This window comes from Felis catus, chromosome B2 (genome assembly GCF_018350175.1).
Source record: "Felis catus isolate Fca126 chromosome B2, F.catus_Fca126_mat1.0, whole genome shotgun sequence".
Lineage (NCBI taxonomy): Eukaryota > Metazoa > Chordata > Mammalia > Carnivora > Felidae > Felis > Felis catus.
In genome coordinates this window covers 63,837,859-63,860,137 of record NC_058372.1, presented here as the reverse complement: position 1 = coordinate 63,860,137, position 22,279 = coordinate 63,837,859, and the positions used below count along the sequence as shown (strand labels likewise).

The 22,279-nt window shown below is 38.9% G+C and overlaps 1 protein-coding gene across 8 annotated transcripts in view; it reads right to left on the bottom strand.

Annotated features, from left to right (window-relative positions):
- The window catches only part of SMAP1 (small ArfGAP 1), a 279,736-nt gene that overhangs the window by 23,301 nt on the left and 234,156 nt on the right, over positions 1 to 22,279 (bottom strand). For all 8 annotated transcript variants that reach the window (XM_045057719.1, XM_045057720.1, XM_019830821.3 and 5 more), the window contains one exon: positions 9,228 to 9,318. In XM_045057719.1, coding sequence (XP_044913654.1) covers positions 9,228 to 9,318 — 91 coding nt within the window. The remainder of the gene's footprint in view (positions 1 to 9,227; positions 9,319 to 22,279) is intronic.

The following is a 22,279-nucleotide window of genomic DNA, read 5'->3' as shown; positions in this document are numbered from 1 at the left end:
CCTTCACTTTCCTGGCCTAAATGAACCTTGGCTCTCCCCTAAAGACACCATTTACTGAAGCTCTCCACTGTCGAAAACAGAGCTGTCTCAGGAAACTCACAGACCATGAGTGAGAGAAATAAATGTTAACTGATAGAAACTAAGGAGATTTTGGAGTTGTTTGCTGTGTGGCAAGGGCGGCTATCACAGAAAGTGATACCAGAAGAGGGGTGCTGCCATCACCAAACCCCAAAATCTGTGGTACTGGCTTTGAGATTGGGTGGCAGAGGACGGGGAAACACTTATAGGATCTTGAAAAATGGAGACACGATATGTGCAGTGCAAGAGTTGGTAAGCAGTCCCCAGCAGTCACCAGGAAGATGGGAAACACATCAAATGAAGTTCTAGCAGAGATGCCCTAGTTGACGCACAGACCTGGAGAGGAAGAAAAATCGTACTGATGTACACTGCTGAGCTCTGGAGGTTATTTACTATACAACAGTACTGCAGCCATAGTTGAGTATTTAAGGCCAGTCACCCCATTTGTCCACTAGATCCCAATGGCTATTCAAGACATTGCTGTAGCAATTTTTCTTGTCCTGAATCAGCAGATTTTCCTGTCCTACAGGTTCATTCCAAAAGGTAAACATCCTATAATTTCAGCAAATCATATTGGCTCCATCTTCAAAATATATCCAGAACCTGATTACTACTTTTTGGAGAAGTGAATAAAGTAGTGCACCAAAAATGGCAGTTGAGGCTAAAACAAGCTCTGGTCTCTAGCTTAGAGACCCCTCCTCAGGATTCTTTTTCCTTTGTTCGCTGTGCGCATGAAAACCCCCACAGATACGGAAACTGACAACTATAAATTACCCTTCCCTGCTTGCATTCGGTGCTTAGATCTTTCGAGAAACGGTCTCCTCTAAGCTCTCTGGTGTTAAATAAATCTCCGATCCACCAAGATCTCTGAGTGCCGTTTGGTTTTTCTGCCGGCATACCAGCCTGGTTCCGTAACAAATTTGGTTCCCTGACCAGGAAACCCAACCGTGCTGGCCCACAGCTGCCACCGGTTTGGGAGAATGGCAAGGCAGTGAGGGAATGAGGGATGGCAAGGAAGAGTACATGCCCTGTCTGAATTTCAGCAGTCTTCTTCTCGGTTGCCTCCGGCCGGCCCGCTCCACCATTCCCACTGGACTCGAGGAGACTTGGCAGGTGAGGACCTGGACCCTGCGTTGGAACCAGTAAGGCTGGAGCCCAATCTAGTGAGGCCCACTCACAAATGTGGAAGGGGGACCTGATCACTCCCCGAGGCTTCATAAGTCTCCCAGGTAGGAATTCTATGGGAGGGAATATAATAACCTCTGGTGTGTATGTGAATGTGCAACTCAGTCTAGCTTGCCTGCAGAGTTCGATTCTGTGGCTCCACAGGCAGGTGCCCTTGGGGACCCCAGGGGCCCACAGAGTCTGAGTGGGCCTGTCTGCTATTCCATCATGGATGGCACTCGGTCTATGGCAATATCAGAGTGGTTTCTGATCATGGGTTGCAGGGCTGGGACCTATGGGGCTGAGCGTCACCTGGGTTCCTTCGGGACATGGCCAGGCAGGCATCTGGCTGGTCTCCTCATTGGAGGGGGTGCCCTGTCCCTCTGTCTTTGTGACTCTGCCTCACGGGAGCATTATGGGGTCAGGATGGAGCAAGGAGAACCAGGCAAAGGTTTTAGGAGCTTTATCCGGAGACTCACCCAGGGAGCCAAAGAAGCAACCCACCGCTCCGCTAATGTTCCCCTCTTCATGACTCATCAGGCTCCCTTCCCCCTTCCTCCCTTGGTTGAAACTCCTCCCCTGGTTGGATCTCCACCACTGCCAGGTTGCTGCCACCACAGCCGCGCATTTCTCTTCCCTTTCCAGGCCAGAGAACTCTCCCCCACAAGGACTGAAGGCCAGATTGCGCCCTCGGCCAGGCGCAGGCACTCTCCAGATGCCAGTCCACATCCGCTGTTATCAAGAGGCTCTCAGGGGGATCAGAGTAGGGGGGGTGAGAAGGCCATAAATATACCCAGAAGCAAAGGGGTAGGCCCAGCGCCTCCTTAGCAAGGGTTCAATGAACCTACTGCAAGGGGAAAGGACATCAAAAAGAATAAGTGTCCCAACCAGGGAAAGTCCCATAAACCCAGCCGAAATCAGGAGGAACCTCGAGAAGGGGACCTTATTGGTTTGGCCAAGATAGAATCAGACTAAAAGGGACACTGACTCTCCCTCCCTGTTCCTCTGCATAACAGATGTGAGGGATTCTCCTTCATTTCCCAGGTTAACAGCCCTAATTGGAGCCAACGGTGGTTAGTGTACCTCGGGACAGGGACTTTAAGGAATGTTCCCAAGCAGTTGCTGCTTCTGCCTCCCACCCCCCGCCCACCATCCCCTCATGCTTCTGGACCAATGTGGGTGTGGTCCTATACCATCCTCAGTGTCTCAGGCACCACTGGTTCCTCCTCCCACCCTCCAAGTCAAAGAAGCAAAGTGCACTACCCCTTGGACCACCATTTCAGATATCTCCACTGGTGCCCCAAATGAAAACTGACAATGGGGAAAAACTGATTGACTTTTAAGCGGACGCAGGTGAAACATATTCAATGTTTAAACTTTTAAGTTTATTGCACCTGTCTTTAAACTTATCAGCAAAAGTCAAACAATCTCATGTTATCTATGTTGCAATTTGTTAATGATAATTAATTTTGTCTGTCTCAAAGTTTTCATGGGTAATTGTTAAGATAACTTTGAAGGTGCTTGGAACCTGAAACTTTCCAAATAGGATGGGATGCTAAAGCTTTGAATATTGCATATAGATATGTGTTTTTAACATCTTATTGCTGAGAAATCAAGGCTATTCGGACCTACTGGAAAACATGCTTTGTATTTAATTGGTTCACAAATTTACCATCTAAAAAAATTCTGATGTAAATACCTCTCAATTGGTTACTAAGTCCTCAATTGGAGACTAAGGTTTCCTAAGAGTTAAAATTCTACTAAATGTACTTAAGACTGATGAAAATAAAGAAAGCAACTCTGTATGTAGGGAAATAGGAGGTATATAAGAAAGATATAAAGAATGGAAGTACAGTTTTGTTGAGGGTAAAAGAAAGTAATTTTGTCTTAAATGAGACTGGTTATTTGAAAAGAAATGGCTTTGGGACAAAATATGAAAGCAAAAGAAAGTTGTAGAAGGTTGAGATAAATGGAATTTTAAAAATACACTGATATAAGGTTGAAATTCTGCTTTTCTCCCTGCTCAAATGACAATGTTTTGTTGGACTGTTGATCTGCTCTTGATAAGACGATGCAAACAAAGGTTTGTCTTCCAGGAAAACCAAAGTTTTAGGTTTCATCTTTATCAGGTCTTTGATTACTTAGTTAAAGCTTCTCAATGTTAAAGGAGCTAGGTTTTCCTAACAACTATATAATGCTATACATTCACCTTTAGGATCATTTATTGCCACCTTGGTTGAATAAATACAGTTTTAAGATTTTTAATGATCTGTAATCCTTTTTAGGATGTACTTATAACTTCCTAAGCTTTTAACAAGCTTCCAGGATTTAAATGGTAAATGAAGTCTTTTTGACCAATTAGACCCTTTTCTTTGGGATGCTAATAAGTTCCTTGGAAAAGCACTGTCGTATAATGGTAAACCTTAGGTTGTATTGCACAGGTAAATGCTGTAACTGTCCAAATATATATGCAATTCCTAAAGTTTTAATGTTTTGGTATAAGGTAATCACTTAATATTCTGATTACCTGAAGTGTTATGTGTCACAGAAATAACCAAATTTGTCAATTGCATCATAGTGAACTCTCATCAGATCTTTAACAATGTCTATTTCTGAGATTTTGTCATTTATAATTGTTCTTATTCTCTCACAAAACGTGTTTCTTCTTCAAGGAGATTTGTCAAAAGGACTTTGGGGACAAATACGGGTATTCGACATCTCTAAGAATAATACTAAAATGGGTAAGAATTTCCAGAACTCAAAAGCTGCATTCAAATTGAACAAGAAATAGGAACATGGGATTAAATGAACTGAGGAAGATTATAGTTTTGTGATTCTTGTTGAAAATATTGCTGGTTCTCTAACGTTTGCTCTTCCAGATTAAGAAAACTCTCTCTTGAGATATCTATGATATACAGAAATGTCATAAAGTATTCATTTGTAAATGCTTCAGTTTACAAATTTTCTCTGTATATAACTCCTCTGAAATTCAAAAACTCAGTGAGTATTCTTTCTTTCGTGGCAATTACAATCGTTTGCATAAATTCAGTAAGAATCTGTTCGTCTTGTAACAGGTCACCATTGGAAATACTGGTTATTTTACCAAGGCTTTGACTGGAATGTCATATTTGAGAGTGGCATTCATAGACTCAGATATGACCAGACAGCTTTAAGGAACTAAGGTTGGCTTTATGAAACATGGAGCCATAAAGCCCCTTGGGAAGGTTGGCCTGGTACCTTGCTTACAGAGTTCCCAGCAGCCTCACCAGGTGAGTAAAGAAGGTTACTTCCTGGCAGGTGCAGGAACCTCAGGATATCTTGGGGACCTCATGAAGAGGAATTTGCCCAATTCTATAGGTATTGTAGGCCTGTGTGATGGCAAATATTTGGCTGGGCTTCTGGCCTGGAGAGGCTACTAAAAGTTCAACCCAAGATTCCTTATGAAAGGTTCCAGCAAAGCAAACTTTAAAAGATCCTCATGATCAATCGCTATTCTTGCTGAGCTTATGTAAATAATTAGGCCAGATTTGTTAAGACTGGATTTGTTCTACAAATGCATTGGTCTCAATTTGGCTATCTCTGGAGAGGGGGGATTTTTAGAGCAAAAAACTCTGTTTCAACAATGCACCATTATGGATGTTAAATTCTAGTTATGATTGCCTTTAAATGTTTGTTGTTTGCCTAGACAACTTGAGGTAAACTTCAGAAAATTGTCACAGTATTTCATGTATAGGCAATCTTCTGTGCTTGTTATTCTATGGGGATAATAATAAGACCCCATGAACATATAATTATTTAAACAACTGGAAAACAGGATAGACCTCTAAATATGCAAACCCTATCTTCCCTAAACCTGATCTGACAGCTACCAGAAACCCGCCCCTTTTGAAGACTTGGAGGTGGACTTTACAGACATACAACCAAATAGAGGATTCAGTTTCAGGTATCACCCCATGGGTTCATTGCTCCAGAGCTGAGGAGGGCAACTCAGAAGAACCCTCAACCTGGCAAAGTGATCCAGATCCAGTCAACCCGCTTAAACTGACCCTCAAAAAGACACTGATCCCTGAGATCTCCAGCCCTGCTCCAGCCACACCCCGGAAGCTGGGTGGCCTGTGCACACAGAAGCTTGAGGACTCAACATGTGGATTCCCAGGTGTTTGGATGCAACTCTGCCAGCCCTTGCCCCTCACTGGTGTCATAGCCCTGATCTTGCTTCTTACTGTTGGGCTGATAGAGACTGTACCAACAAGCTGGACATGGGACAAAAGATGAATGCTGGATCTCACATACCTCCTCTGGATGGGAGGATTATTAAGTATTGCCTGTATATTATGATAACCTCTCTCAACCTCACAACTGCCACTTATCCACTTTTGCCCCCAGGATTGTTATATGACAATAAGGGGGTCAAGGGCATTCAGCACCTTCACCTCCCTCCACAAAGATTGCTACAAAGGAAAAACACCCACTCTCTGTCAGTTACCAAGTGCCCCATGGACTAAGTATTGGACTGTAGAGATAACCCAAAGTGTCAGGAACCCATATCACAACAAGGGCCTCCAGAGAGGGAAGCCAGCTTGCTACACTTACCTTCCTCAGTGGGGGATCTCGAACAGGGGAGGGGGTGCAAGACAGGGCCTTTCAAAAAGTTATAAAGGATACCCAGGATAGGGTAATACAAGCCATAAGGGTGACCACTCCCCTGGCAGCCTACCAGGGTTTGAACCTGTCAGCCCTCAATCAAATGCTTACCAATTCCCCACTCCAGCATTGGGCCAACACTACTCTCCAAGTCCTCCAGAAAATAGATAATCACACCCAAACCTGCTGGATGTGCTTGCCCCTCAGCCGGAGGGCTTACTTAGCCACTCCGATCCCTTTGACCAGGGAAGCTCCCGAAAATCTCAAAACCAACACCTCTGTCTTAACTGGACCTCTGGCCACTGAGATACATCTCACAAATGCCAACAATCTAATCTGTACAGTCCTTGAAGGTATGAATGGTACCTCTCTATGCGAAAGAAATATAACCTTAACGAGGAATACAACCCTATGTTCAACCCCTGGGGTATTCTATCTGTGTTCTAACTCGGCCTACCGATGCTTAGAGGCCAACTGGACTCAGATATGTTATTCCATCTTCCTAACCCCATAGATATCCGTATACACTGAAGATCAGCTCCTAATAGCCTTTAGCCCCAAATCCTGGGCTAAACGGGCAGTTCTGCTACCCATTCTGATAGGAGCAGGAATTGCGACAGGAATAGGAACCGGAATAGGGGGCATAGGTTCATTCATAGGACTATTCCACAGACTATCTCAAGAGCTAAATGAAGACATGGAACAGGTGGCAGATTCTCTGGTAACCTTACAAAACCAAATAAACTCTCTGGTGGCAGTGACCCTCCAAAATAGGCAAGCCCTCGACCTTCTCACTTCAGAAAAAGAAGGAAATAGTTACAACTAAGGTTAAGGAACTGAAGGAAAGAATTCAACGTACACAACAGGAAAGTATCAATCAATAGAAAGGATGGGATCTCACAGATTGGGCATTCTGGCTTCCTACCCTGGTGGGGCCCCTCCCATCCATTGGCCCCTGTATACTAAATGCCATGGTATGTTTTATTAAAAACACTGTTGCTCACCAAACTACTGCATGTATCTTAGCCTTCCAAGGGTACCAACCTGTAAAACTAAAAGGTGATGCCTGCTAAAAGTTTTTTTTTTTTTTTTTTTTTTTAAAGGCATCAAAGGGGGGAATGTTGGAGAAGTGAATAAATACTGCACCAAAAATGGCGGTTGAAGCTAAAACAAGCTCTGGTCTCTAGCTTAGAGAGCCCTCCTCAGGATTCTTTTTCCTTTGTTTGCTGTGTGTGTGAAAACCCCCACAGATATGGAAGCTGACTACTAAAAATTACCCTCCCCACTTGCATTCGGCGCTCAGATCTTTGGAGAAACAGTCTCCTCTGAGCCCGCCGGTGTTAAATAAATCTCCGATCCACCAAGATCTCCAAGTCCTGCTTGGTTTTTCCGCCAGCGTACCAGCCTGGTTCCATAACATTTTAACTTCCGATGCCACCACCTACTCTAAGCCAGTGTCATCTCTCACGTGTATTATTCTAACAGTTTCTTACTGGTTTCCCTGCTTCCAGCCTTGCCCTGCTACAATGTATTCTTTTTTTTTTTTTTTTAATTTATTCTTAACATGGTAGTTACAATAATTCTTAAAATCTTAGGTCAATGTATGTACATTTTTGCTGAAATGTCTCCAATATATTTCCAGGACACTCGGAGTAAAAGCCACAGTCTTGTTACAACCTACCCCACACATTCCTCTCCCCTGTCACTATTCCACTCTGGCTATACAGTCACCCTTGCTGGTCCCTGCACATGATAAGTAAGCCACTACTGCAGAGCCTCTGCACATGCTCTTCTCTCCTGCTGGAATGTTCCTGCCCCACACATCCAGACATCCACAACTCCTTCAGGTCTTTGCTCCAGTAAGACTCAGCACCCTCCACGCCCTGGCCACCCTATTTAGAATTACAACTGCTCATTGTTGCTTTATCTATACAACTTACCACAGAAGACCCATAATATACTTTACTTAACTGTTATTCCCTGTTTCCCCAAACAGAATGAATGCTCCAAAAGGTCTAGTACTTTCATCAGTTTTCTTTCATAGCTACCTCCCTAGTGCCTACAATGGTGCCTGGAAACACAGGAGACACTTAATAAATATTTGGTCAATCAATGAATGAATCTGTAGGATAAGGGTCGGGTCTAGCTTATATTTTACATTTCTAAGTTATAAACCAGACACTTAGACTGGAAAGGAAATGCTACAATGAAGACAAAGATGCATATAGCTTCAGTCAGATATTTTCTTACCTTGGTATTAAGTCTTTTTTTCTTTTCTCTCATTTACAGAAAAGAAAATAAAATACATAAATTATACAGACTAGAATTCAACATAATTATTTCAGAGCCCCTGGACTGAAGCCCTATTTTCAAAATTACAGTTATACATACTACTTACTTTCACCATCACAGAAAATTTTTACCTATTGGGATATATTTATTTGCACACTATACCAGTTTCCTAAGAAATGAATAAAACATTCAATTGTAATTTTTAAAAGAGAAAACAATTTACTAAGAACAAAGCTCAAGTTTTAGAAAAGTAGTGAATGAAGTTCAACTAAGTATCCTTCTTTTTTTGTTGTTAATCTTTCTCCAAACTAAAAAAAAAATCTTTTACATTAATTACTGCTGAAGGCTCAGATATTACTAAAAATAACCATTTATTTAAAGCTATTTTCGTAGGAAGAGAAGAAAGATATCAAAAGAGCTGACAGTATTTGTAGATAAGTACAATGTTAGCATTCCTTGAAGGGAAGCCTGTTTGCTTACCAGGCAGACAACATGTATCTGTCAGTCATAAGAATAAATACGACATTCAATTAAAATGAGCACTTCTTATTGTCATCAAATATATGAAACGAATGTACCCACTAGATCTAGGTATAAAGAGCATCACTTCAGTTAACCAAAATTAGATTTTATTTTAAACCCGCATATATTATAATAAGGCTACCCCATAATTATTATGCTAAGGGAATCCCCCAACAAAACTAAATAAAGAGAAGTGGGGGTGAGAGGGAGAGAGGAGAAAAAGAATCTTTACTCTTTATTTTAAATGTTGAAATGTCAGTGTACTAAGCCTTTGAAGATTTCTTTGATATCTCTTCCTTCCCCAAGGAACTCATTACTTGTATTTCAGCCGAGACAGTGCTGACAGATACTAGCTCTTATTAAAGACTTCCCTTTTTGTGGGAACTGAATACACTGATCATACCATTTTCAAATTCAGTTAACAGGTATATTTTGGCACACTAATGATAAAGCTATTATATTCATTTCAAGTAAAGACCTCAACTATTTTGTAACTCTTAAGGTGGTTTGTATCTTTTACTACTTACCAAGTCCTAAAAGATCAACAGTGGGCTCTGCAGTTTTTTTAGGGCTGGTACTTTTTTTAGGCTCCAACTGCTGATCTTCTTTCTTCTGCAGCTTTAAAACAAATAATCAGATTTACGAATTTTTCTTAAATAAGTTGAACAAGCCTTTTAAGCCCCAATTAATCATGCATATTTTTGATATTGTGTAATGAAGTATATGAAGCACAGAATAATGAAGCTCAGAAAATTTCTTATTGCATAAAAAAAGTAAGCATGATCACTGAGCCTGAAATGACAAACCTTACATATTAGGATCCCAAATAGTAAATATACACTTTCAATCTTAATGTAATTATTCTTAATCGTTCAAATCCTTTGTATGAAATTACACTTTAAAAACAATTTTTTTAATGTTCATTTTTGAGAGAGAGAGATACACACAAAGCGCGAGCGGGGCAGAGAGAGAGAGAGGGAGAGCGAGAGAGACAGAGAGAGAGAGCGAGAGAGCGAGAGAGCGAGAGAGCGAGAGAGAGAGAGAGAGAGGCACGGAGACACAGAATTCAAAGCAGGCTCCAGGCTCAGAGCTGTCAGCACAGAGTCCCACATGGGGTTTGAACTCACGGACTGCGAGATCATGACCTGAGCCAAAGTCGGATGCTTAACTGAGCCACCCAGGTGCCCCCAAATTACACCTTTTTGAAAAAGAATTGCGTTTCCTATCATTTGCTAGCTACTGTTAATGCACTCTATTAGCAGATGCTGGACAGGCCTCAGAATCTTCACGAGCACACTGTTATTCCCCTCCTTCACAGTGCCGACATGTGAGACACCTCTGTACCAAGAAAAGCCTGATGAAATACTACCTGATATATTTTCTCCTGACTCTACACTATCAGCTACATTTTAAATGTAATGTTCTTCCAGTTCTCAGAAGCCGAAGTCAGTTACACATTCTAAACTTTATCTTTCTCATTTACACAGAAATGTTGTGTAGGACAGACATATATCTACTACATTCTCAACTCAAAAGCCTCTTTTTCCACTTTTTTAAAATGTAGATATAATTGGCATATAACATTATATTAGTTTCAGGTGCACAACATAAAATGATTCCATATTTGTATACATTATGAAATGATCACCATAGTAAATGTAGTTAACATCCAACACCATATACAGTTACAGAATTTTCTTTCTTAAGATGAAAACTTTTAAGACCCACTCTCTTGGCGACTTTCAAATAAATAATACAGTATTATTAACTATAGTTACCATTCTGTACATTACACCCATAGGAATTATTTATTTTATAAGTGGAAGTTTGTACCTTTTAACCCTCTTCACGCATTCTGTCCACCTTCCACCCCCACCCCTGCCTCTGGCAACTACCCATCTGTTACATGATCTGTTCCAAGATCTGATCCAGGATCTTGTTTGTTTGTTTTTTTTTTTTTTTTTTTAGATTCTACATATAAGTGAGATTACATGACAGGTGTTTTTCTCTGACTTATATATTACACATAGCATAATGCCCTCAAGGTTCATCCAAATTATCACAAATGGCAAGATTTCATTCTATTTTTTGGCTGAATAATATTCCATTAAATATATAGCCTACCTCTCTTAAACCAAGAAAGTAAAACATTTATTCATTCACTCACATTTATTTCTCAAACTATCCCCATAAAATAATTTCTTCTGCAACTACCTAAAGAATTCATAACTTGTTCCATGAGTGCATTTTTGTTAGCTAGACAGATATATAATTTCTAAGAACATATATCTACACTTAACTTGTTTTTAGTCACTACTGTCTCTTCAGAATTATTTATTATATTATATACTTAAGTAACCTACCATCCCAAGTATCAATGCTTTAATAAGCTTCTCAAACACAGAATTATCAGCCTGTAATAATACATAATTCTCAGAGGTTTAACATAATCCATTTCACATTCTTTTTTATTTTTCCCTTCCAATATTGGTAAGACTTACCTTGTATATAGCAAAGTAATTTGAAAGAAAGCATAGTTTATAGTAACCAAGGAGACAACTCCTTCCAACTAAATACTTAAACTGCTAGAACTTCCTTCCTTCCCTTTTTTTCTTCCTGGACAACTTGCATTGAATGTATAAGCACTCAACACTTCAAGAAAACCTGAGGATTAAGTGGCCAGAAAGCACTCAAACCTCAAATACTCCTGAGTAGGTTCTAGCAGCTTCCTCATGTAGGTCTTCATTGATCTTCACTCATACCCCTCTGCCTGGAATACTCTAGATGTTGAGATATACATGTCTTATGCTTAGCAGGTACATAAAAATCTAATTCCTGATTTAACTGAAAATCAGAAAGCCTTAAAGTTGAAAATAAACTTAAATAATCTAGCCAAACTCATTCACTTTGCAGATTAATTGAGGTTCAGATATTACATGCCAAATAGGGAAAGAGTAGTAACTAAAGCTTATTTTTTGTCCCTCAATTTACAATTGTTTCTTTGATATATTTCCCTGAAACTTCTTCCCTGCAAAGAAGCATGGAATAAACCTGTGAGGGATTCCTTCCTATTTACTTTCTACATTCTAATAATGTGGCATTTTTTTTCAGGCCAAAAGGACTTCTTTTTTGGTTTACGAGTTATTTTCCCACCAAATTAGAACTACCTTTTAAAATATTGCTGAGTATGGGGTGCCTGGGTAGTTCAGTAGGTTAAGCATCTGACTTCAGCTCAGGTCATGATCTCACAGTTTTGTGAGTTCAAGCCCCACATTTGGCTCTTGGCTGCAGGGCAGAGCCCACTTCAGATCCTCTGTCTCCCTCTCTCTCTGCCCCTCCCCTGCTTCTTACTCTCTCTCAAAAATAAACAAATGTTTTTTAAAAAGTTTTTTAAAAAATAACAAAAATTGCTGAGTATGCAATTACTCATTGTTTAGAAAGCAGGGAAAAGCCAAATCAAACAAAAAAGAGATCCTCTGGTAATCCTGACTCCCATCCTCAGAACTACTGAAAAAAGTTTGGAAAATATCTTTTCCTTCCAGATGTCACACATCTATATGTGTCCCAAGAATTTTCGTCTTTTGATTGCAATTGCATCATAATTTAAACGGGTGTTTATCGACCCATCTCCACAGAAAACTATATAATACTGAATATGTGTAGAGTTGTGCAGGGTAAAGAGAAACATAAAGGTAAGAATAAGGGGCATATCCTAAATACAGATTATTAAACTGCAGACATGGCCCACTATTGGGTTTTGACACCAAATTTATGGATAACAACTAGAAGGGTTTTTTGGCATTTAAAAAGGTGAAACAGGAAACAAGAGCGCACTGTACACAGTAAAGTATTCATGAATTATTTTGTACATTTGTGCACACATGTGAACACACGCAGCCCAGACCATAATGTAACACGTATTTCTTACCAGAATCACGAACTGAGAAACACTGCTCTAAATATCGTCTGCTCCTTTGCTCCTACAGCGGGTCAACCTATCTGAGTAAGGAATGTCTACGCCCTAAACCTTACCAACTACTCCAAATAGAAGTGGTTACTCCAGATGGATTTCAACAACTCTTACAGTTGGCATCTCATAGGTTGTCCCACAAGTTAAAAAGGCAAAAGGGTCGATCACTTTAAAAACTATCTTGTATAGGGCACCTGGGTGGCTCAGTCAGTTAACCGTCCAACTTTGACTCAGGTCATAATCTCATGGTTTGTGAGTTTGAGCCTTGCACTGGGCTCTGTGCTGACAGCTCAGAGCCTGGAGCCTGCTTTGGATTCTGTATCTCCCTCTCTCTCTCTGCCCCTCCCCTGCCCACGCTCTGTCTCTGTCTCTCAAAAAATAAATAAATGTTAAAAAAAAAAAAATTAGGGGTGCCTGAGTGGCTCAGTTGGTTGAGCATCCAACTTCTGCTCAGGTCATGATCTCGCGGTCCATGAGTTCGAGCCCCGTGTTGGGCTCTGTGCTGACAGCTTGGAGCCTGGAGCCTGCTTTCAATTCTGTGTCTCCCTCTCTCTCTGCCCCTACCCAAATCATGATCTGTCTCTCTCTGTGTCAAAAATAAACATTAAAAAAAAATTTTTTTTAATTAAAAAAAACTATCTGGTATTTCTTCATCTTAAAATTATGCTGAAGCAGTATCATGAAACACTGATATGTGGCAGAGATAATTTGAGATCACTCTTTTATATCTTCATAGTAATCCAAGTACTGCCTTATATAGATTAGTGAGACCTACAAAGATTGAATGCAGATGATACTCTGTTCATAAATGTAAACTTAAGAAATTAACCTCATTTCTAAACTTAAAAAAAGGTGGGGGGTGCCTGGGTGGTTCAGTTGGTTAAGCATCTAACTTTGGCTCAGGTCATGATCTCATGGTTCATGGGTTCAAGCCCCACATCAGGCTCCACACGGATGGCAAGGAGCCTGCTTGGGATTCTCTTCCTCTCTCTGCCCTTCCCTGCTGTGCTCTCTCTTTCTCTCTCACTCTCAAATAAATAAACAACAGCAACAAAAAAGAAATTAACCTAATTTTTAAAATTTTGAAACCTATTAAGAGAAAATTCAAGGGTACACCAAAGTATCAATATCCATAGATAAGAAATCTTGCGGGGCGCCTGGGTGGCTCAGTCGGTTAAGCAGCCGACTTCGGCTCAGGTCATGATCTCGTGGTCCGTGAGTTCGAGCCCCGCGTCGGGCTCTGTGCTGACAGCTCAGAGCCTGGAGCCTGTTTCAGATTCTGTGTCTCCCTCTCTCTGACCCTCCCCCGTTCATGCTCTGTCTCTGTTTCAAAAATAAATAAATGTTAAAAAAAAAAAAATTAAAAAAAAAAAGAAATCTTGAAATTATAGCCAGGATAATATTTAATTTTTTTTTAATGTTTGTTTATTTTTGAGAGAGAGACAGAGCACGGACAGGGGAGAAGGAGAGAGGTAGGGAGCCACAGAATCAGAAGTAGGCTCCAGGCTCTGAGCTGTCAGCACAGAGCTTGACGTGGGGCTTGAATTCACAAACTGTGAGATCACGAGCTGAGCCAAAGTCAGATGCTTAACCAACTGAGCCACCCAGGCACCCACAGCCAGGATAGTATTTAATCTTTCAGAGCTACATATCCATAAAAGATAATAATTTTATATTCAATGTCTCTGAGTGACTTTCTGAAAATAACTGAAAATTAATTCTCATTTATACTTATAATTATGTTTATAGATCTTTGTGTAAAATGATAGAAATAAAATATTCATTTTCCTTGGATGAATTATAATATCTAAGAAATACAGACTTGAAGGACAAAAACATTTTTGCTTATATAGTGCTATTAAAAGGGTTTAAAAAAAAACCTCTAAAAAATCCTCTAAATTATACAGTCCTCTAAAAGACTCAATCTTTTAAAAAACACAAACTAAAAATACCTACCTAGGTCTTGCATTTTATTCCATGATAATGTATATTTAAGCCCAATAACATCACCAATAAATTGAGAGGCAAAGCCTATTTCAAGGAGGCCCTACTTATAGCCATGATTTAATATCATGTCCACTGCTACGGCTCCTTGACACACATTCTAAAAGCTGACAAGACACTCAGTTTTTGACTTTAGAGGAAGATTACGGAAGGCCTCAGACACTGAACTAGGAAGAGAGTGTCAAAATAATAAATCTCCTTTCTTCACCATAAAGCATAATCTAGCATTTCAAAAATGAAACATTTAAAATTATCAAGAACAAATCTCAAGAAGTAAGATAGGAAGTTAGGAATAGTTTTTTCCTTCTCCCTCATTACAACATCCACATTAACAAGGCAATGTGATGGCTTTTAGATAGCCAGGATTTATCAAGAAAGAAGCAAAAGCACCCTGTGTTTATCCTAAAAACACCAACTTCATTGCCACTCTGAAGTCTACTTAGTTTCTACAGCAAAACCTATTTTTCACTCTCTTTATATAAAAGAATTTATATGTATATACATACATATGTATATCTATCTCACCAGACTAATGTTAGAGAAGAACTATAAGTGGATTCCCAAAATGTATTCCAGTTAAACATTTTGGTTAACAAACAGGTGTATAAATGATTATGCCTTCCTGACAATCTGTTCTAAAATGAAAAAAATCTTTAAGAATGTATCTGATTTCTACCAGCTTTACATTATAACACTATTTATACTAAACTTACATTTAACACTAAGTACTATTTATCAAGTATTTTCAGGTAACAAAGATAATAAATCTTAAACAAAAATATTAATACACAAATTATTAATTTGTCCTTTTGTTCTACAGCAAACCAATTCTGTTGTACTTTGCAAAGAATAACAAGATGACATTATTAAAATATTTGAAATGTAGCTATCATATAAAGCATGTAATTTCCTGAAGCCAAATTTTAGAAGATTTAAGAATAAAAATGCTATTGGGGCACCTGGGTAGCTCAGGTAGTTAAAGCATCCAACTTTTGATTTTGGCTCAGGTCATTATTTCTAGGCTCATGAGATCGAGTCCTGCCTCAGACTCTGCACTGATAGCACAAAGCCTGCTTGGGATTCTCTTTTTTTCTTTTTCAAAGCAAATAAGCATTTAAAAAAAAAGAATAATAATGCTATTATCTTGTTAGGATTTGGGGGCAAGGATATAATAAAGGGTGATAATAGTAAATCAAGACCTTGCCAACCCCCTTTTCCTTCATGTAACTGTCACTGCTTTGATTATTTCACATTTACCTTAGACATATCAATCAGTATGTACAGAATCAATCCACTGTAAATTCTCCTGCTACTAAAAACATCACATATGGAATTTGCCTTTTAATAAGTGAGAAATGCAGTCAACTGTCAATGAATAAAATTAGGCAACTTAAAATTTATTAAACAAAATTTTCTAACAAGCAAGAATACTGATCTACTTAGATAAAGAAATTTTATAAGTTCCTTAGACTCATATTAAGTAGATGTCTCATTCAAATGATCAAAACCTTTATTAGCAGAAGCTTCACCAGCCTATTTTTTAATAACTTATAACACTACTCCACAGGTTATAAATGCATTAAAAAAAGACTTAATTTCCAACTCCTACACTTACCACCTTTTTAAATAACAGAAATAACAGCTGAGCTCCTAGAAAGTGATTTACTATGCTTTAGTGACCAATAATTTATCAATTAATGTAGATAATAGCATAAATAGATATTATAAGAATACGGAAGCTATACAATTTTCTAGGTTCTATAAGTAATTAAAAACTTTTCTTTAAAACTAACTACAACTCAAATTACGCCTTAACTAGTTTATCTATAATCAGTTTCCCTTTACATTTATAAAATCATACAAGCAGAAGGGACATAAAATATAGTATGTTCAACTCTCTCATTTTAAAGTTAAGGATATTAAAGTGATATGATTTGTCCAAAGACTCCATAGTCACCAGAGTGGCAGGGGCTAAAATCGTGATAGGGCTCCTTCCCCCATACCATGATGCCTTTTCCTTAATAATTTCTATGTATCACAAATTAGATTCAAAATTACCCAACGCTTATTGTACACGGATACTATTTTCCCAATGACACAAAGAGAAGCTACAAAGAAAGGAACCACAATCTAATAGAAGGGACAAGGCAAGTACACAAATAACTTCAACACAAGGTAGAGTATAAAGAGCATATGAAAGGTGTAAGATGCGTCTTATGCTCATGATGGTGGTCATGGGATGATTAGCACTTTAAAAAGGAAGTAGTATTTACTCTGAAGTCTGTAGGAAAGATGGGAAGGAGTCCAATAGGTAGGAATTAGTTTTAAAGGCACCATGTGAAGAAAACTGAGTATGGGAGAGCAAGAAAGACAGTGGACATACCAGACTAACTTACAGGTCTAAGTGTACAGAAACAATAAAAGATAAATTTGAAAAAATAAACTAGAGCTACAGTGTGGAAGAACCCGAACAACCGAACAACCAACTAGCTCTAGTAATTAGATAGGCCACCAATTTTCAAAGACGGTAGCCAAAGCAATTACTCCTAGGGAAATGTGTTATGCATATGAAATGTACTGAGAAAGAAAATTTGATCACTACCATTGTAAGCATAGGGGTGTGTTGGCTATGCCACGATCAGAGCATTGTTTTAGGAGTGTTCGGTAGAAGCCAGATAATGAGCAGAAGAAACCCCCCGAGAAACGCCTTTATGGTCAAGAAAACCAGGTCATGTTCCCCACAGAATAGGATATAACAGCCTAGAAAAACTGTCCCTAAGAAAGTACATGCATAGTTCAGGAAAAACGTGTCCCCAGCTTGACCTTTAGCTAGTGATAAATCCATTTACATACATGTGTTTTGTGGTTAAGACTCCCCCCTTATGGGCTTTTTAGATACATTATGAGAATGGGCATGTGTAGTAAGAAAGTGGTTATATAATCTTAGCTGTCAATTAAGGAGCACTCAGCACCACCCCACTATAAGTCACAGGTCCTCCCAGTCCAGAAAAACTTAATACATATCCAACCCCAAAACAACCAAGGGGCCGGTTCCACCTCACAGAACCTGCATGCTTTCCCTTAGAGAGCATACTGTGCTTTAATGAAACTGCTCTCTACTTTCACTTAGGGCACCAATCTCTAAGTCTTTACTGCCTAAGTGTCAAGAGCCAAGACAATGCTTTTGGTGCTGACAGGAGGATTAACATTAATCTACTCCCTCATTACAACTTGAAATCTGAGATAGATTTTCTAACAAGTTACTCAATAACATACAATTCTCAGAATAGTACTCTCATCTGGGTGCCTGTTGAAATCTTTATAGTAGAATTTCACTTTTACTAAATTTCTAGTAAAAATGTATGAATGACAAGTTACTTGAAAGCTACTGGGTTGTACATCATCATATATTCTACTATAAAGTTGGCAAAAAATGCAAAGATTGAATCATCTTTGTTGTTTACTCAGTAGTCATTCAATTGTCTAAAATCAATACATTAATAAAAATCACTCAGTCTTAATTCCTAGGAGATATTGTAATAATTACTACATATGTGTTTATATGTGCATGCTATCACAACCAAATTATATACAATCTGTTTAAAATTCTTTTGTGCAGGAAATAATCTTGTACATAATCTGTTTATTTCCAGTGTCTCATTTTGTTGTCCTTACTCAAAATCTTGTTAAAGTTTCCTTTTTTCTTATCATTCTTTATAATATACTTATAAATTTTTTTCACATTAAACTTATCAATACTTAGTATATTCTGTTTCTGAATTTAATACTCTTTCTTAAGTTGTATTTTTGGGGTTCAATTTAGAACTGTCATGTACATTTTACTTCCCGAATCATATGGACATCTTCTGGTAAATGGCTCTCTATATAGTCTAGGGACATTACGATCCCAAACAATATCTGACTGAGCTGGAGAAATACCAAAGATTTATATAAATTTCAGAATAGGATGGGGACTTAAAAGACATTTGGTCAGTTCATTATGTGATGTCTAAAACACCACTGTAACATTTATCTTACATGGCCAGTCTCTGTAAGAAAGTTTTCCAGTATCAGGGAATCACTGGATACAGTAATACAGCATACTCCATATTCAGACAATGCTATATCAGAAAGTTTCCTCTTCAAGTAGCTTATAACATCTACTTATTTATCTCTATTTTCCATGACACAGTCATGCAGAAAACAAGTGAGACATGACTTTAAGTGCAGCCTGGACCCTCTCGGCAGCCACAGCAGACCACGAATTCACACCAAGCCCTCATACATCTAAAATTCCCTGATATTTTCCTCTGTGCTATTATATTTAGGGCAGTTGAGGTCTGGATGCACTTATTTCAGAATTATACTTTTGTCCAACTTGTTGGAATTTTTGCGTTTAAGATTATCTGAGGAATTGTTCTGTCAAGCAGTGTCTTAACTAATCTTTGTCGCTTGGTTATTTGAAAATTTGAACAACATTACATTGATGTGCTCAGTTAATAAAAATGCTGAAAAGAACAAAGTCCAGGACTGAGCCCTGAAGAATGCAGCTAACTCCCTTGACACTGACATCAATTCTATTAACTCGATTTCTCTGGTAAAGCTGTCCATCCAGCTCACAATCTATGTACAACCTGTCTGTATCATTCCCAGAAAGATATCTAAGAATCTCAAACAATAAGCTATTCTTTGGGAACCCATGTAAGCACCCAGTAAGTGATGTTAACACTCTGAAAAAAGAAGGAAGGCATTAAAAAACAATTCCATTTGAGGGTGCCTGGGTGGCTCAGTCAGTTGAGTGTCCTCTTGATTTCGGCTCAGGTTATGGTCTCATAGTTCATGGGTCCAAACCCCACACTGGGCTCTGGGCTGACAGGGCAGAGCCAGCTTGGGATTCTCTGTCTCCTCTCTCTGCCCCGCCCTCTTCCCCCCCTCTCTTTCTCAAAATAAATAAAATCCCATTGAATTTTGAATAAAATTCATGTCAAGCTCAATGACATAAGTAAGCATTCATAATCCACACACATTTTCCTTCTAAGAACCTGGACATTTGCCTATCTCTAATCTTCTAGTTCCTATCTTAGTTTGTACAGTTTCTCCAAAAATGAGCTATAGTGCTTTATACATTAGGTCTGCAAGATTTCCTATTATTTAAACACAAAGATTGAATGCCTACATTGGCAAAATGATAGTTATTTTGAAGGATTTTTGTGAGGATTAAGTAATATAGACAGAGTCCCTGTCATAGTGGGGGACACATAATATGTGCTTTATAAATGGCAGCTGATGGTGATTATGGTGGTAGCTTTTACAGTTATGTGCCAGGATCTGTAAAGCACTGATGATACAAAGATGAGTAAGACTTGGTTCCTAATCTTCAGAGGCTTATATTCTAGACAAGCAAAAAGACTCAAACATAACTGGTTTAACAATGTGGTTCAATGTGGATTAGCACAATGATGGTGTTAAAAAGAAATAAAGGAAGTCTTCTAGAATCTCACAGGAATGTCATGCTTAGGCTCAGCTCAGCATGTGTCTGAATAATGCATTATGAGATGGGTGATTATATGTTTCAGTTTGCTCAGGACAACTGCAGTTAATGTCAGTTATTCCAATTTAACTGTTAACAGTGCCTGGTTTCACTCTTAGAGGTATCTAGTTTGAAATACTCATCACAATTATACTTAGAGCCTTTGTCTGGAGACAGGAATTAGCTACAGTACTGCTGGACTCAGGTGTAAAGGGGTTCCTCTCCTTCTAGCAGTGGTAAATTCCTTGAGGACAGAATGAACTATCAAAGTTCTATAAGACTGTGGACTGCATGCAAATGTCCAGTCAGCCTCTCAGTAATGAATTAGCAGGGCTGGAAAAACAGTCGGTTAACCCAACAGAAGGAGCAGGCTGTATCTGTATCTATGTCTTCAACATTCATCTTACTATTGTTATTTTTGCCTTACACAATCTGGAGGTTTACAGAGAAGGAATAAAGGGTAGGTTCTTAAAACTACTACTTATTAGCAAACTATAACTGAAAGAAAAAATTGGGGTACAGTTGGAAAGAGGCCACCCCCTTGCCCATCACACAACACACATTCGTGAGGAACCTGGTGCTAAACCATTCACAGACAACCTGCTTCTAGGCCAGGGTTTTATATGTAGCTGAGAAGCTCCCTTGTAGCAACCCACTGAAAGTCAGCCCTCAAAATAAGAATTTGTAAAATAGATAGATAGATAGATAGATAGATAAATAAATAAATAAATAAATAAAAATAATAATAAAATAATCATAACAACAACAACGAATACAGAAAAAGGAAAGAAGAACACTGGCCAAACATCTAAGTTTAAACCTAGCTTGGACACTTCCCAGCTGTGTGACTTTGAACAAGTCACATTATCTCTGAACAGGGTTGGCTTCATGGGTGTAACATGTGCAGTCCCACAGAGCCCCACAAAGGGTTTAATAGCTATTGCACCTTGAACTTCTTCATTTTATCTTTAACTTGATTTTGTAAATCCAATGAGACAATGAAACATAAGCATAAGCACAGCAGATATGTGCAATATGTGCCCTTGCTGCCCATTTTCATATAGTGGTCATGATGTTCCATGAGCACAGATTTCCTAACATAAGCATATTAGGTCTACAACCGGGTCAGCAGGGTATCGCCAGCCCTAAGAAGCCATGCTTTCTGTTTCAACAAGAACTTAGAAAGCAGAAGGCAGCAACATATTCTAAGAAATAAGAAAGACCGGGGCGGGGGGGGGGGGGGGGGGGGGAGGTGCCTGGGTGGCTCAGTTGGTTAAATATCTGACCCTTGGTTTCAGCTCAGGTCATGTATCCCATGGTTTGTGCGTTTGAACCCCACATCAGGCTCCACACTGGCAGCACAGAGCCTGCTTGGGATTCTTTCTCTCTCCCTCTATCTGCCTGTGCCCCCCCACCCCCACTTTCTCTCTATCAAAACAAATAAACTTAAAAAAAAAAGAAAGAAATAATAAAGACCAAAATCTCCTAGTCTTTCTTACTTATGTCACTTCCCTGTACCAACCAACCATTTATAGTGAAAATGATGACAAAGAAGTAAAGAGAAGGGCAGAACAATGGATAGTATTCTTCCTTCACTCTTTCCTCATTTATCAATTAATTAAAAATAGAGAATGTTCAGAGCACTTGGGTGGCTCAGTCGGTTGAGCGTCAGACTTCAGCTCAGGTCATGATCTTGCAGTTCGTGAGTTCCAGCCCCATGTCAGGCTCTGTGCTGATAGCTCAGTGTGTGGAGCCTGCTTCGGATTCTGTGTCTCCCTCTCTCTCTGCCCCTCCCCACTTGCACTCTGTCTCTCTCTTTCAAAGATAAACATTTAAAAAAAAAATAAAAATAAATAAAAATTAAAAAATAAAAATAGAGAATGTTCATGGAATATGTGCTTTATTGAGAAGTAAAATAAAAACAGTATAGTTTTGTTCAGTGTTCTCATTATTCTGGTAAGAACAAAATACACATGTATGCACAAGCTAAGAAATACAAAGTGTGGAAATTTGATGATTCCACATATGAAGAAAATGCTCTTATGAATGCAGTAAAAATGTGCATTACAATATAA